General features: G+C 40.0%; 1 protein-coding gene across 1 annotated transcript; it reads left to right on the top strand.

The window, feature by feature from the left end:
- Positions 1–1,190: 1,190 nt before the first annotated feature.
- Positions 1,191–11,494, top strand: ankef1a (ankyrin repeat and EF-hand domain containing 1a). The gene is made up of 11 exons (XM_029497120.1): positions 1,191–1,299; positions 2,465–2,672; positions 3,149–3,310; positions 4,737–4,936; positions 5,068–5,217; positions 5,461–5,584; positions 5,858–6,683; positions 7,225–7,451; positions 7,726–7,874; positions 10,145–10,297; positions 11,190–11,494. The coding sequence occupies exons 2-11, from the start codon at positions 2,483–2,485 to the stop codon at positions 11,343–11,345; spliced, it is 2,337 nt and encodes a 778-aa protein (XP_029352980.1). The 5' UTR covers positions 1,191–1,299; positions 2,465–2,482; the 3' UTR covers positions 11,346–11,494.
- The last annotated feature ends 1,210 nt before the right edge of the window (positions 11,495–12,704 follow it).

Below are 12,704 nucleotides of genomic sequence, written 5' to 3'. Positions count from 1 at the left end.
TGCCATGCAGGGCAGATGGCCCTCCACCATGAGCCTGCTTCTGCCAACGGCTCCTTCCTGGAAAAAAAAAAAAAGTTTTCCTTGCTCTGTTGCCAAGTGCTTGCTCGGTGAGAATGTTGTGTTTCTGTAAATAAAATGGCCTCAGCTCTGGTCCAGACGTGCTTTGTCTGAAAAAGTTCTGTGTCATACAAATAATACTCACTACTGAATATTGTGTTTCGCGATATGCTTTGAGTATAGGCTCTTTATCAAAGTCAGGCATAAACTTACAATCAAAAATGCAAATAACTGTCATGTTTGATGACCAAGTACCTTGCTCTGTCTATGGGGCATCATCTTCAGGAAAACCTGGTCTGACTCTGTATGTCACCCAGCTTTTAGTCCAGGTCTGGGATTCTCTGTCTTTCGACCTGTCCTGGACTGGTTGCCAGTTTATCACAGAAACAGACAATCGTTCACAGTCATGCCTATGGGCAATTTCGAGTAACCAATTAACCCTAAACATGCAGTAAAATCTTCCTTTATTGTCAAGAAGCCCATCTGGTCTTCAAAAGGATGCATCACCCCTCATCATCCTACTCTTGGCACGCATGGTTGCCCAAGTCAGTCACTAATGCTGTGTCACTCAGAGGATAGAGAGGATCAAATTTTTTCCGCTCATGATGTGATTTGTGCTTCTGTGAACAAATGACCCCTCTTTCTCAACATAGAGGACACGTGCTGCATCTTTCTGAAACAAGGTGCTGGGATTTCACTGCCATGATCAGTGACCTCTGACCTTTTGCCGTCTTTGTTAATATATGTAAAGGACATAGTGTCACCTGAATATAACGCAGTGCTGCCTTCAGACACGGCAGTGTGATGCTTGGTTTGTTGAGTTGAATACTTAGCACTAAGTAGTCACTCAGAAATCCACCTACATTGTTCCACATCACATTTCAGAACAATAATTCATATTATTACACTACAACAAAAAGCTGTAACACAAATTGCGATATTGTTGTATACATATTTTTCAAATATATTTTGCTTTGCAAATCATAGCGATGCGCCCATCGGTCGTGTTTGGAATTCTAATTCTCAAATTTCCGAGCTCATCACCTGAAATTGAAAGCAGCACACGACCCCGCTGAAGCTTGACTCGTCCTTCCCGGGATTTTCACGCGTTCCGTTGCTATGGAGCTGAGATCGTTTGCTTCCTCGTCCGAAGTGAAAGGTTGTGCTTTAAAATAAAAACTAAAAGGGCCTGTGAAGAAAGTTTGTCGCCAAGAAAGTAATCTCGCTGTCCAGAGTTGCCGGGTACGTGGCCAACATAACGTAAAAGTTTGAAGTTTTTCCAGCGTGTAAAGCAGCGACTGTCGGTCCAGGAAACGGCAGGTGGCTACAGCTAACAACATGAGGATGGACCGGTGACTGCCGGTGCACCGCTGAGTTTTCCCTTCCTCTTCACTCAGCGATATAAAGTGATTTTTAGACCAAATCAGATTTATATGTCATGTTGCATTTGAAAGAACAACACGGTTGAAGGATTAAATGCTCAGTAGGAGTGAAAATATGTCAGCTTATGATATACAAATATATCTTTTGGAGAAAGAAACTTCGAACGCTTCGAACGATGACGTCCATTAAGAAGCAACCTAGCTTAGTTTAAAATGTGCTAAACTACGAGTTAAAGCGGAAAACGTCACTGGATGCGAGTTCATTTAAGGGCAGACTTGATTATCTCTGCTTAAAATAATAAATAAATAAATAGTGGTCAAAGTCGTGCAAGAAGCAGCACTGAAATGCTCTCTTGACTACAGTGCATGACACCACTGCAATCATTGATCCTTTCCATTGGATCCGTCGTCTTAGAATTGACTTAAAAGATATTAATGATCACTTTTAGCATGTCTGGGTTTAGCTCAAGGCTGCACATCAGATATATTTATCCCGGTCCTTCTAGCTACTCCAATTAGTTCAAGGTGAAATCTGAAGAGCCCATTGGCTTTGGAAGGACCTGGAAATAAAGCTTTCCGAATCATTTACTTATTTTTAATCACCTTCTTAAAACACATTTTTACAGAGTAGCCTTTGTGATGTTGTTTGTTTATTGTTGGTCGTTTATTTTAATTTAAATGTACTTAATCTTATTTGATTTTTTTTTTTACTATATATTTTAAACATCTCCTTACTGTATTTCAATATTTAGCTTTACTACTGCACTCCGTGTTGTGTGTCTTGCTATGGAGTTGTAATGCTTTTGCTTTTTCATTCTTGGTGCTATATCTACAAACAAAGTTAAAATAATAATAGTGCCAGATAGTTTTTAATGACTGACGTATATCTGCTGATTATTGTCTGATTTGATACAATAGAGTGATTTTGGCCATACAGTATTTAAAAGTGCCACTAATTTGCTCTTACATTTGGTCACGTGGGCATTGGTCATGAAGTTATGGCTCCTTTTCTTACTTTTCACAAGCCTTTCTCTGCCCCCACAATGAGTGGCAGAGTAGCGAAAAGTCGACTGGAGGTCCTCCAGATCTACCGCCTGTTGCAATGGGTCTACAAAGGCGATAAGACGCAAATAAAGAAGATGTTGACCCTTGGAGTTGAAAACCTCATCAGTCTGACTGAGCCACAGGATGGCATAGGGGCTCTGCATGTGGCAGTTTCGGCCAACAATCAGGGTAATCAGCCTCCTTCTTGCTCTTTTAGATTAGATGTAGTGAATTGATGCTTCTGTGATCTGCTGTGGAAGACAGAAAATGGGTAGCCAAACTTTTCAGATTCATAAATCCTGATCAGATGGGTCATATAGTCTCTCTGAAAAAATCTTAGTTTAGATGAGTTTCTAAGTAATGTCCAGACTGATGTTGTATATTGCCGGCTATATAAAATGTTTAAAAAGTAGCCAAACTATGTTTTTTTCTTGCATTCTTACAATATTTGAATAAAAAATCAGTGTGTTTTTCAGTAATGTTAATAAATGAAAGGAGTACAGTGTGTGAGGCAGAAAGGGATATTGCTTAGTATAAAGCATTGTATTGTTTGGCATTGCTGACAACCATGACAATTGCACTTGTGTAATTACATTAAAAGAATGTTTGATAAGCTGTATCGAAAACCTTTTGACTGATTACCATCTCTTCATGACTCTTTCCAGATCTGGTTAGCTTTCTTCTCTCTCAGGGAGCACAACCCGACATTCAGGACAAGAAGGGCCGCACTCCAGTCATGTTAGCTGCTGAGCTGGGCAATGACACCATTGTAGCACTGTTGGCACAAAGCCATGCTAACCTGAAACTCCAAGATGCTGAAGGCAAAGGTAAGCAGTTGCAGGCATTGCAATGAATTGAAATGTGATCTAAAGCGAGAAATGTGTTGCTGTCTCATTACTTTGTCTCACTAGTGTCTGAAGTGAACATCTGCATACAGATGTAATTTTAAAGTATCCAGTCAAAAATGCCAGTGTTCGTAAGAGCTTCTTCAAATTTCTTAAATAAAGCTTATATTTTTGATGTTATTAATGAATTAAGTCATGATACAAACAATTGTAGCCATCATATGTTATTAGCATCAACAACCGTGTTCTCTTACCTCTAAATTCCTCTTTCAAAACAATATTTGAAAGTGCTATAACTCATTTAGAGTAATAGTTTATATTGCATTAAATAGAAAATATATTTTGAACTATATTTTGGATTTTTTTGTGAAAGTCCACATGCAATATTATATATTTGGTCAAAAAACACTTGTGGGCTTAGTCTTAAGACATAGAACTGCTTTTCTTCCACAAATGTATTTCCAGCAGTTTCATTCTGAATGCCTGGCTTTGTCTTACAACTCATGAAAATGCATGGTGCATCTGTTTAGATATTGATGAGGAAGCTGAATCCCAGACAACTCCAACCAGACAGTCTAAAGTGCTTCTTCAGGACCTTTCTAAACCAATTGTGATAATTACCACAATTACAGCATGTACAGGAAACAATTGCTACAAATGGCATTCCTTTTAGAGGGTTGCGAATGACAGTGGGAACAAGAAGGCCAGAGTCATGCAAAGAAGTCTTTGTGTGTGTGCACACTCATGATTTTGCCGCATGATGATGTTTTTGTGTCATCTACTGCATACCAATATGTGTGGTATGACTTTGTGTAGGTGTATGTCAGGGTGTGGGTACATCTAATTACAGATCAACCCTTAGTGGTGATCCACTCCTGTGAAACTAGCTGAGTAACCTGATATCCCCCTTGCTCTCTCAAAGGACTTGCCTGGCCCAGTCTCAACATTCACAGCCAAGCCTTTTCTCTAGCAAGCTGGGTGTCACATACTTGCTTGTCTAATCTTTGAGTGGGGAGACTGAAAAGCAGTCCTTGTCTATGTGAACAGGGGATTCCTGAAAACATTTTTTGAAAGAAGACAGCAATAAAGATCCAAAGAAAAGGGATCCACATAGGAAGCACAGCTGCTTTTCACTCATGGCCAGTTGCAGGCTTATAGAAAAAATTGATATTGTACTGTGCTGTGATTGTACTGTGTAAAATCATGCTCAGCGTCTCTGGGAGAATTAGAACTGAATTACTAAGAGGCACCTGCACTAAATTGTAATTGATGAAGCTGATATGGGCGTGCCTCTAATTTTTTTATTTATCTTGTTTATTTATTTCTTCAATCAATAGTATTTTATACCCCATTTTATTGACTCAGTTACTCCTGCTAAACTTTAAGCCATTCCTTCTTCCCATTGTAGGTGTGCTGTTCTACTGTATCTACCCCACTAAGCGCCACACTCGCTGCCTGCAGATGGCGCTGAAATGCCAGGCAGATGTCAACAATGTGTCAGCACAGGGTACTCATGTCTTCCAGCTGATGTGTGAAAAGGCTCAGGAGTGCATCCCAATGTGTCTCATCATGTTGGATGGTGGGACAGACCCCAATGCAACCAACCAGGTAAAAATTAAACAGCTGGGGGAAATGTACTCTGAAAGCAATGTGTGAATAAAAACACTCTCGCTGTTCGTTGAATCTAAGACAAACCCTCTCATTGTCTCCATTCCTCTCCTCTTCTCTCCTCTCTAAAGAAAACTGGTGTCACAGCATTGATGGAGGCAGCCAAGGCAGGCTCTGTGCAGCTTGTGAGAGCCATTCTCAGGAGTGGGGGTGACCCCAATGTCCTAGATCAGAAACGCCTCTCAGCTGTGCATTACGCTGCCATGGGGGGCTTTTTTGAGGTGCATTTTATCTTATGACAACTATCGTCCATTTTTTTTCCTTTTTTTGTGATGAATTGCAAAAAATCATCCAATATGAAATTTTCATTTAATTCCATGTGACTTTCAAGTACAATATAATGTATAGTTGTAAGTAATTCTCTGTTCCTTGAAGATTGTCATTTTTTGAATTTCTAAATCAGTGTGGAAAGTGTTTTTTATATAACTGTCATTTGTTTTTCTTTGGTGTTTTGTGTCTTCCAGGTGATCCAGGTGCTGTCTGCACACTCAGCAGACATGGGTGTGATTAACCTTGAAGACTGCACACCCCTGCACTACGCTGCTGCCACAGGCAATGCTAACTGTTGCAAGTTCCTGGCCCAGAGAGGTGTGAGAGAGTTGATTTAATGATAAACATCTTGATGTCAATGCAGTGAATATAGTTTTTAACAATGCTGCTGATATTTTTCAATTTCCTGTTGATGACAGGATCATCACAAAACCTCTAATGGTCTCCTTATGTATTTGCATATTGTATCAGCATTGTAATCCTTGTAGCACAAGGGAATCAAATGAAATGGCAACACAGCTGAAAACACTGTCCAAATTTCTGTTCAGTAATTTAAGCTTGTGTTTATGTTTGACTGTGCACTGTGTTCAGGTTGTAACCCCAAATTAAAGAACCAGGAGGGTTTGCTGCCACGTCAAATTGCCAAGGAAGCTGGATACAAAGCAGCAGCCAAGGAGCTTAAGAAAGCTGAGAGGCAACAGAGGAAAGGCAACCAGTACAGTGGAGTTGGCCTCATGTCAGATCTCTGGGCCCTGACCCTCCATGACTGGTCTCATGAGTATGAGACTGAACTACGTCAAGCCCTTGGGAACGAATCAGACCTAGTTGCCGCAGAGGTGTTTATTTCAGTGTTGGAGGAACTAAACGCTCCAGTTGAACTCGACCAGGTCCAAACAGTCATTTCAGCTCATGAAAAGGAAAAAGAGGGGGTTATCAACATTAATGATTTCTTCAGAGGTGTTAAGTACATCAAGAAAGCTTTCCTCCTATCCTCTTACATGCCCAAGAAGAAAAAGGGGGAGAAAGGAGGAAAAGGAGGCAAGAAGAAAAAAGGTAAATTTGTTCTGCCATTGCCCATCTGCACCCTCTCACCAGAGCTCATGCCGCGGCGAGCAGATGGAGGGCCGCCTCACTTCATGATTGAGACATACTACAACCACTCAGACATCCGTCGATTCAACCGTGATCACCCCCCAGAACATCCCATAATGAATGACTCGGGATGGTACATGGAGAGGCCTGAGAAGGTGTACGTTAACATCAACTACTGTGTGAAAAGTGGGGATCTGGAGTCTTTGGACCTCGCATTCAGTCAGGGTGTTCCTGTGGATGTCCAGGATCAGTTTTACAAAACCCCGCTAATGGTAGCCTCCTCCAGTGGCAACTATGAGGTGGCTCATTACCTCCTCAGCAGGGGGTAAGAAAACTCCTGACTTCCCTAATTCTTCTATTCCTTCTGGTTTTAGAAACTCAGCAAACTTTAAAAACTTAGATTTTACAATTTTATCAATACAGATAGTAAAGTTTTATGTAATGTAAATTTATAATCTTTTAAGATTTCAGCTGATTTGATGACACCTTTAGTTTTCTTAGTTTAGAGACAGAAGCAAAGCTGTGCTAACATCAGGAACAAGTGCATTGTGTTTCCTGTGATTGCTTCACAATAAAAGCCAACACACTGAAAGTTGAACACTTTTACTGTGATTTGGCTTGTAGTGTCTCTACACAGCTCTGATATGGCTATGGGAGAGTGAAAGTGAGTCACTGAGTATTGTTTAAGTATGAGTCATTTGGGAGGCAATTGGGATTAGCTGCTACACAGAGAAGTTAGTTACCTGACTGTAAATACACTAATTGCTAATGCGAAAAATGGAATAAAAGATTGTGACTAAAACACGTAAATGGGGTATATAAAAAAAAAATCTTTAAATGACCATGTTTTGAACTTTACCTGACAGGGCTGATGTAAACGTGTGTGACCAGTTCTTCTGGACACCACTCCATCATGCAGCTCATGCTGGTCAAGTGGAACTTATAGATCTTTTGGTGAAGGCTGGGGCCAGCATAGATGCTCGAGCACTCAATGGAGGCACTCCTCTCATGAGGGCCATCAAGAGCTCTCGACCTTCCTGTGTGGACTTCCTCATCAAGGCGGGTGCCAGTGTTAATGCGGAAAACAAAAAAGGTTTGCCTGTACATCTAAAATATATCAAAGTTCAATGAAATGTTTTATGATGTACATTTGTAAGAAACTAAGACATCATCTAACTACATCTGGAAATAATTGAACTGGGTTACATAAAATTTTGATATTGTTGGCCTTCAGTTACTTTTTCAATTTGTTTAATGAACCAACAACTAATAAATAGTTCTGTTAACAAATAAATTGCAGTTACTGTACCAAGTTGTTAATCTTTTATAGCTGACTTCATTTTACTGACTGACTTATTTCTCTTCAGAGCAAAACTGCCTTGACATCGCTAGAGCTTTTGCAGACTCAAGGATTATTGATTTGGTCAAAGACAAGATGGATTCTCAGCCTAAACCAAAAGAAGGAGCAAAGGGGAAGAAGGGCAAAGCTCAAAAACCAAAATCAGCTAAAGGAAAGGTACCAAAGTAACTCTTTAGCAGTCCAATCTTTTCACTCGCCCGCTCCAAACTTATTAAAATCTCATGGCTTCAGACTTTTCATGCTTTCATTTTTTTGTGTATTGCATGTATGTAAAATGAAAATGGTATACTATTCCTTCCTCACTCATTTTCATCCACAAAGCTAAATAAGATATATTTACAAAAATAATCTTGGCAATATAGGCAGTTTTCCTTTTCCTTGATTTCTTCCTGCATTTGTTTCTCTACCACTGATCCTGTGTTCTTAGATGTACAACAGCAGCTGACCTTTAAGTGATGTCCTTGTGTTTACCGTAGCCTCTTTATTCAGCATGAGAAACCCAAGCCTGTAAAGAGATCTGGTGACTATAACACACTAACTTGTAAAGCAAATTAGACCAGATGTGTTATGTTACAACTAGACTGCTGCAGCTTGAATTTGCATTTCCTATACCAGGCCACCATTAGACTAAATGCATTACATTTTGTCATTAAAACTAAAAGTAGCAGGTGGTGCTGTGGTCCAAATTCATCAGTGTAGCTGCAAGCAGCAGTGCAAGGAGCAAGAAAGAATCAAGCAGAATAAATTTCACACAGGTGTAAAATGGAGCTGTCTACCCTTCTAGCATTTATGCTGATTTAAAGAAGAAAGCTCAGGAAAAGAGCCCTTGCACCTTTCCTGTTTTCTGCCAATGATAAACAATTATGATAGTAATTCTCAGGAGAGCAGCAGGAAATCCCTCTCTAACACAAGAAAGTGTTTAGCCCATTAAACCTCTGTCCACTGCGACTCATGAGCAGGTCCGTCACTTTGAAAAATGTATGCACCCTCAAATCAAAATAGCTACCTTTCCTTTCAATGTTGAAATCCCTCACGGCTTTGAACTTGTGACCCAGAGATATACTTATCACAGCCTTACAATGGCTAGTGTAAGGTTCTATTGGTGAAAGACAAATAAACAAAAACTGCCTCCAGGGTCCTATATGTTGTATATGTTGTCTAACCCTTTTCAATAATTGCTTTGTGAAGTCTTGGGTAATGGCTAAAAACAGTTATTTTCATTCACACTGATCTTGACCTTTGACCTATGATTTTTGATTGACAAAATCAAAAAAAAAAAAAAAAAAAAAATCATCCTTTAGTAGCATTGCACATTTGTGGCAATTTTAATGAAATCCTTTAAGGGGGTTGCTGAGATATCAACACCAAAACCATGTTTTATGAGGTCACTATTTGAGTGCCAACATCTAATCGGGTCAACCTTCAGTCCAAGTGAATATTTGTGCCAAATTTGGAGTAATTCTGTGAAGATGCTATTGAAATATAGAAGTGGACAGGAACTGCCCATGCCTACAGACCCCAGAACACAAGTGACAAACCCTAATGTTCCATGTTCCCTTAATATAGTGTCCTCAAGAATGGAAAAGATGGATGGACAACCTGAAAACTACTTGCCCTGTCTTTAGGCGGTGCAGAGGCTGGGAAAAAAAAAACCCACACATACACAATAGATCTAATCTGTGGAAGTATTAACAGCCAGTGGTTTGTCCATTAAACTAGGTTTTTGGCTTCCAGAATTGAGAACTGTTTTTGAAATTAGATTATTTGAAAGCAAAGTGGCTGGAACAAAGACATGGTATGATGCAAAACAATTTAAACCAAGTCTAGCCAATATCATCTAGGGCTTTCAATTCTAGTCCAACCAGGCAGAAGAGCCACGACAGCAGCATGTCAGAAATGCAGTTACAAACCTCTGGAGGAACAACATCTACAGGCAAGGGAAGTAATAGCTATGACATTAGCTATCGTCCTTTGTAATTTCCTTTTTTGTATGAGTCTTAAGTGCTATATGTTTGACAATTCAAATATCCAAGTGCTTCATTAGTACGAAAGATTTGGAGGGTAGCTGAACTCTCTAAATCTGTCCAAAGTAAAATAAGAAAAACATTTTCTATATGTTGCTTATTTGTTGAATAGCTTACCCTGAAAAAATAACTGTTCTGCTGATCTACAGACCACTGGCACTGGCCTATTTGCCTGATAATTAATATTGCTGTTAAGAAGTTTTATGTTATCTGTGCATCAAGTGCAGTTTCTACAGTAACCTAGTATTTTGTAACCAATTTGCCAATGTGTCAAATTGGTAATCTTCAAAGTGACAAATTTTAAATTTTTTGGCAACATACAGTTTTGATGTATCTGGTTGTCTTAGCTCAGCTCAGAAATTGTAGCAACTCAACTAAGGAAAATCTGGTGTTCTTTTGTAGGGTGTTGCTGCAGAAGGGACAGTGCACATAAACATGTCAACTTCAACAGCAGCGAAGACCTCTCAGAGGAATTCAAATAGCATCGTCCTACAAAACACCAGGATCACTACAGGGAAAACCAACAATAAGGATATCACTTTCAGGCCAAAGACGGTATGTAGTGCTGCCATTTCAGAATCCTGTAATATCTGCTGCAGGATATCCATATCGTGGTTTGCGCTGTTGCCCCACAGCAAGAAGGTCGGTTTCTGTGTGGAGTTTGCATGTTCTACCTGTGCCTACATGGGTTTCCTCCCTCTAAATTGCCTGTAGGTCTGAGTGAGTGTGAGTGGTTGTTGGTCTCTGTCTGTCTCTGTGTGTTGGCCCTGTGATGGACTGGCGACCTGTCCAGGGTGTACCCCGTAACTCCCTAACCCTAACCCCACCCCCTGTCCCATTACGGATAAGTGGTAGAGGAAGTGGTAATATCGGTATCAGGTCATTGTTAGTGTTAGGCTGCTGCAGAAGCCACAGTATGGAAAAGAAACTTCTGACATTTCTTCAATTTTCCCACTGGTGTACATAAGTTGCCATAAGCAAATGGCAACACATTACATGATCCCACATGATCGTGGGTGAAAATCTTCTCCACTTTGCAATTTGGTAGACATCTTGGGTTTGAAAGAGAAATTGGAGCTGAGGAGGAGTGAGGTGGGTCTGACTTGCCCTATACTCTATTCTGATAGTAGTGATGCCCACACGTCTAAATGAGACCATCATTTAAAAAAAATAAGCATCATGTTAGGCTGTAAAGACCAACGTTATAACTCAAGTGAGAAGCACAGTAAGGCCATATTCAAATGGGCTTCAATACAATCTGAGTTCTTTGTACAATCAGTGGAGTCTCCCCCTGATGGTCATTATGTAGGATGCAGGTTTAAAGCTTTTCAATGTTGACTTTTAAAATCAGTTGGTATTTTTCATTTTCTAGTAGGTCTATGGTTGTCATCAACCTACTGACTAATTGTCACTCTTTAGCCTTAGGTGACTTGTCTGTCTGCTTCAGGTTTGGGGGAAGCCACCTACCACCAGCCAGCTGATGTCAAAGATAGAGAAACGGAAAGAGCTCCTGTCCCTCGAGCTGGACTTTGATGACTTCATGATGCCTTTTAGCCAGAAAATCCAGAGGACAGCGTTGGAGTTAGCAAAGACCACAGACTAGAATGAAGGAAGGTTAGACGGTGACACTCATACTCTCCTGAACTGGCCGACCATCTACAGCAATCATGGACATTTGATTTATTTTGGACTAACATTATTTTTTCAACATGTCATTTAGTATCAGGATAGTATCAGAACTTCTTTGCACACAGTACCTACATGGTTTCATAATGTTAACTCAGCATTGAATAATCAATTAAAATGGAAATATTTATGAGATACATTCCCCTTGGTAATTTTTATCCACAGTGATCAGCGGGGACTGTTTGTGTTTCTTGGAAACTCAGACAGCAAAAACCTAACAGATATGGATTTGTCAATGCACTGGAATATACTGTCCAGTAAATATGTGATATTTTTTACATAAATACTAAATTTGGAGTTCCTGTAGTTACTCTGCTTGTAGTGTGTTTCAGATCCAGAATTTAATTCTGGGTTTAAAATCACATGGCCCTGGAAGTTAAATACCCTGATGGGACAATTGGAGTAAAAATGAACAATCACATTGCACTTGTTCAGTGAAACTTCAAATGATGCAAGGTGTTAATAGGCCCAGTTAGACAGACATCAAATGAAGTATGCAGAGAATAAATTTCAGTGTTACAAAATGTGATTGAAGTAAAACTGGGAGTAGAGCAATAAATCAGGGGTATAACTGTACACACTGCAGTCAGGAAGGCTCTGCAGTATTTGGAGCTGCAGTGAGAAACACAAGGAGTCAGAAGCGACAGAAGTGGCAGCAGGAAGCTGCTGAGGAGAAAAGAGGCTGGTGGCACATTTAATGTGTGCTCTATTTTGTGTTTTTTTTTTTTTTTTTGTCTTTGTTTCTTTCTTTTTCTCTCTTTCCTGGGACTTTCTATATAGTTTGTGAAACATATGTGACTTCTACTGCATCCAGATATGTTGCTGCTATTGGGTGCAATACTATGCTGCGCCCCAGCCAGATGCAGTTCCCAGTTGAAGCCAGTGAATGGCGCTGTTTGGTAATTTTAGCAATGCAGGGGTTTCGTTGTTTATGAAGCTGGGAGGACAGAAAACTTGGAGGGAGCTTTTGTGTTTACAGCACAGAAAGACATCAAAATGGCAGCCATGTGTATTTACTGTTTTTATAGTCACCACTCAGGATTCGACTAGTAATGAAAACAGAATATCATCATAACGTGGTTGTGGCTTTTCTTTCCCCCTCCCTGTTTTGTCTTTGTTTTAAACTGATTTTATTTATGGCTTCAGTCAGTGACGCAGCCAATCTTTGGGTCATATTCTAGTTGTTGATGTGCATATCAGAAATCACCTGAGAGGATACACATTCTTTTCTGTGTTAGATGTCGCATTGATGCACACTCCCATCATCACCACCACC

Source organism: Echeneis naucrates, chromosome 24, assembly GCF_900963305.1.
Source record: "Echeneis naucrates chromosome 24, fEcheNa1.1, whole genome shotgun sequence".
Lineage (NCBI taxonomy): Eukaryota > Metazoa > Chordata > Actinopteri > Carangiformes > Echeneidae > Echeneis > Echeneis naucrates.
The sequence above is the reverse complement of the archived record's forward strand: the minus strand, read 5'-3'. Positions and strand labels throughout refer to the sequence as shown.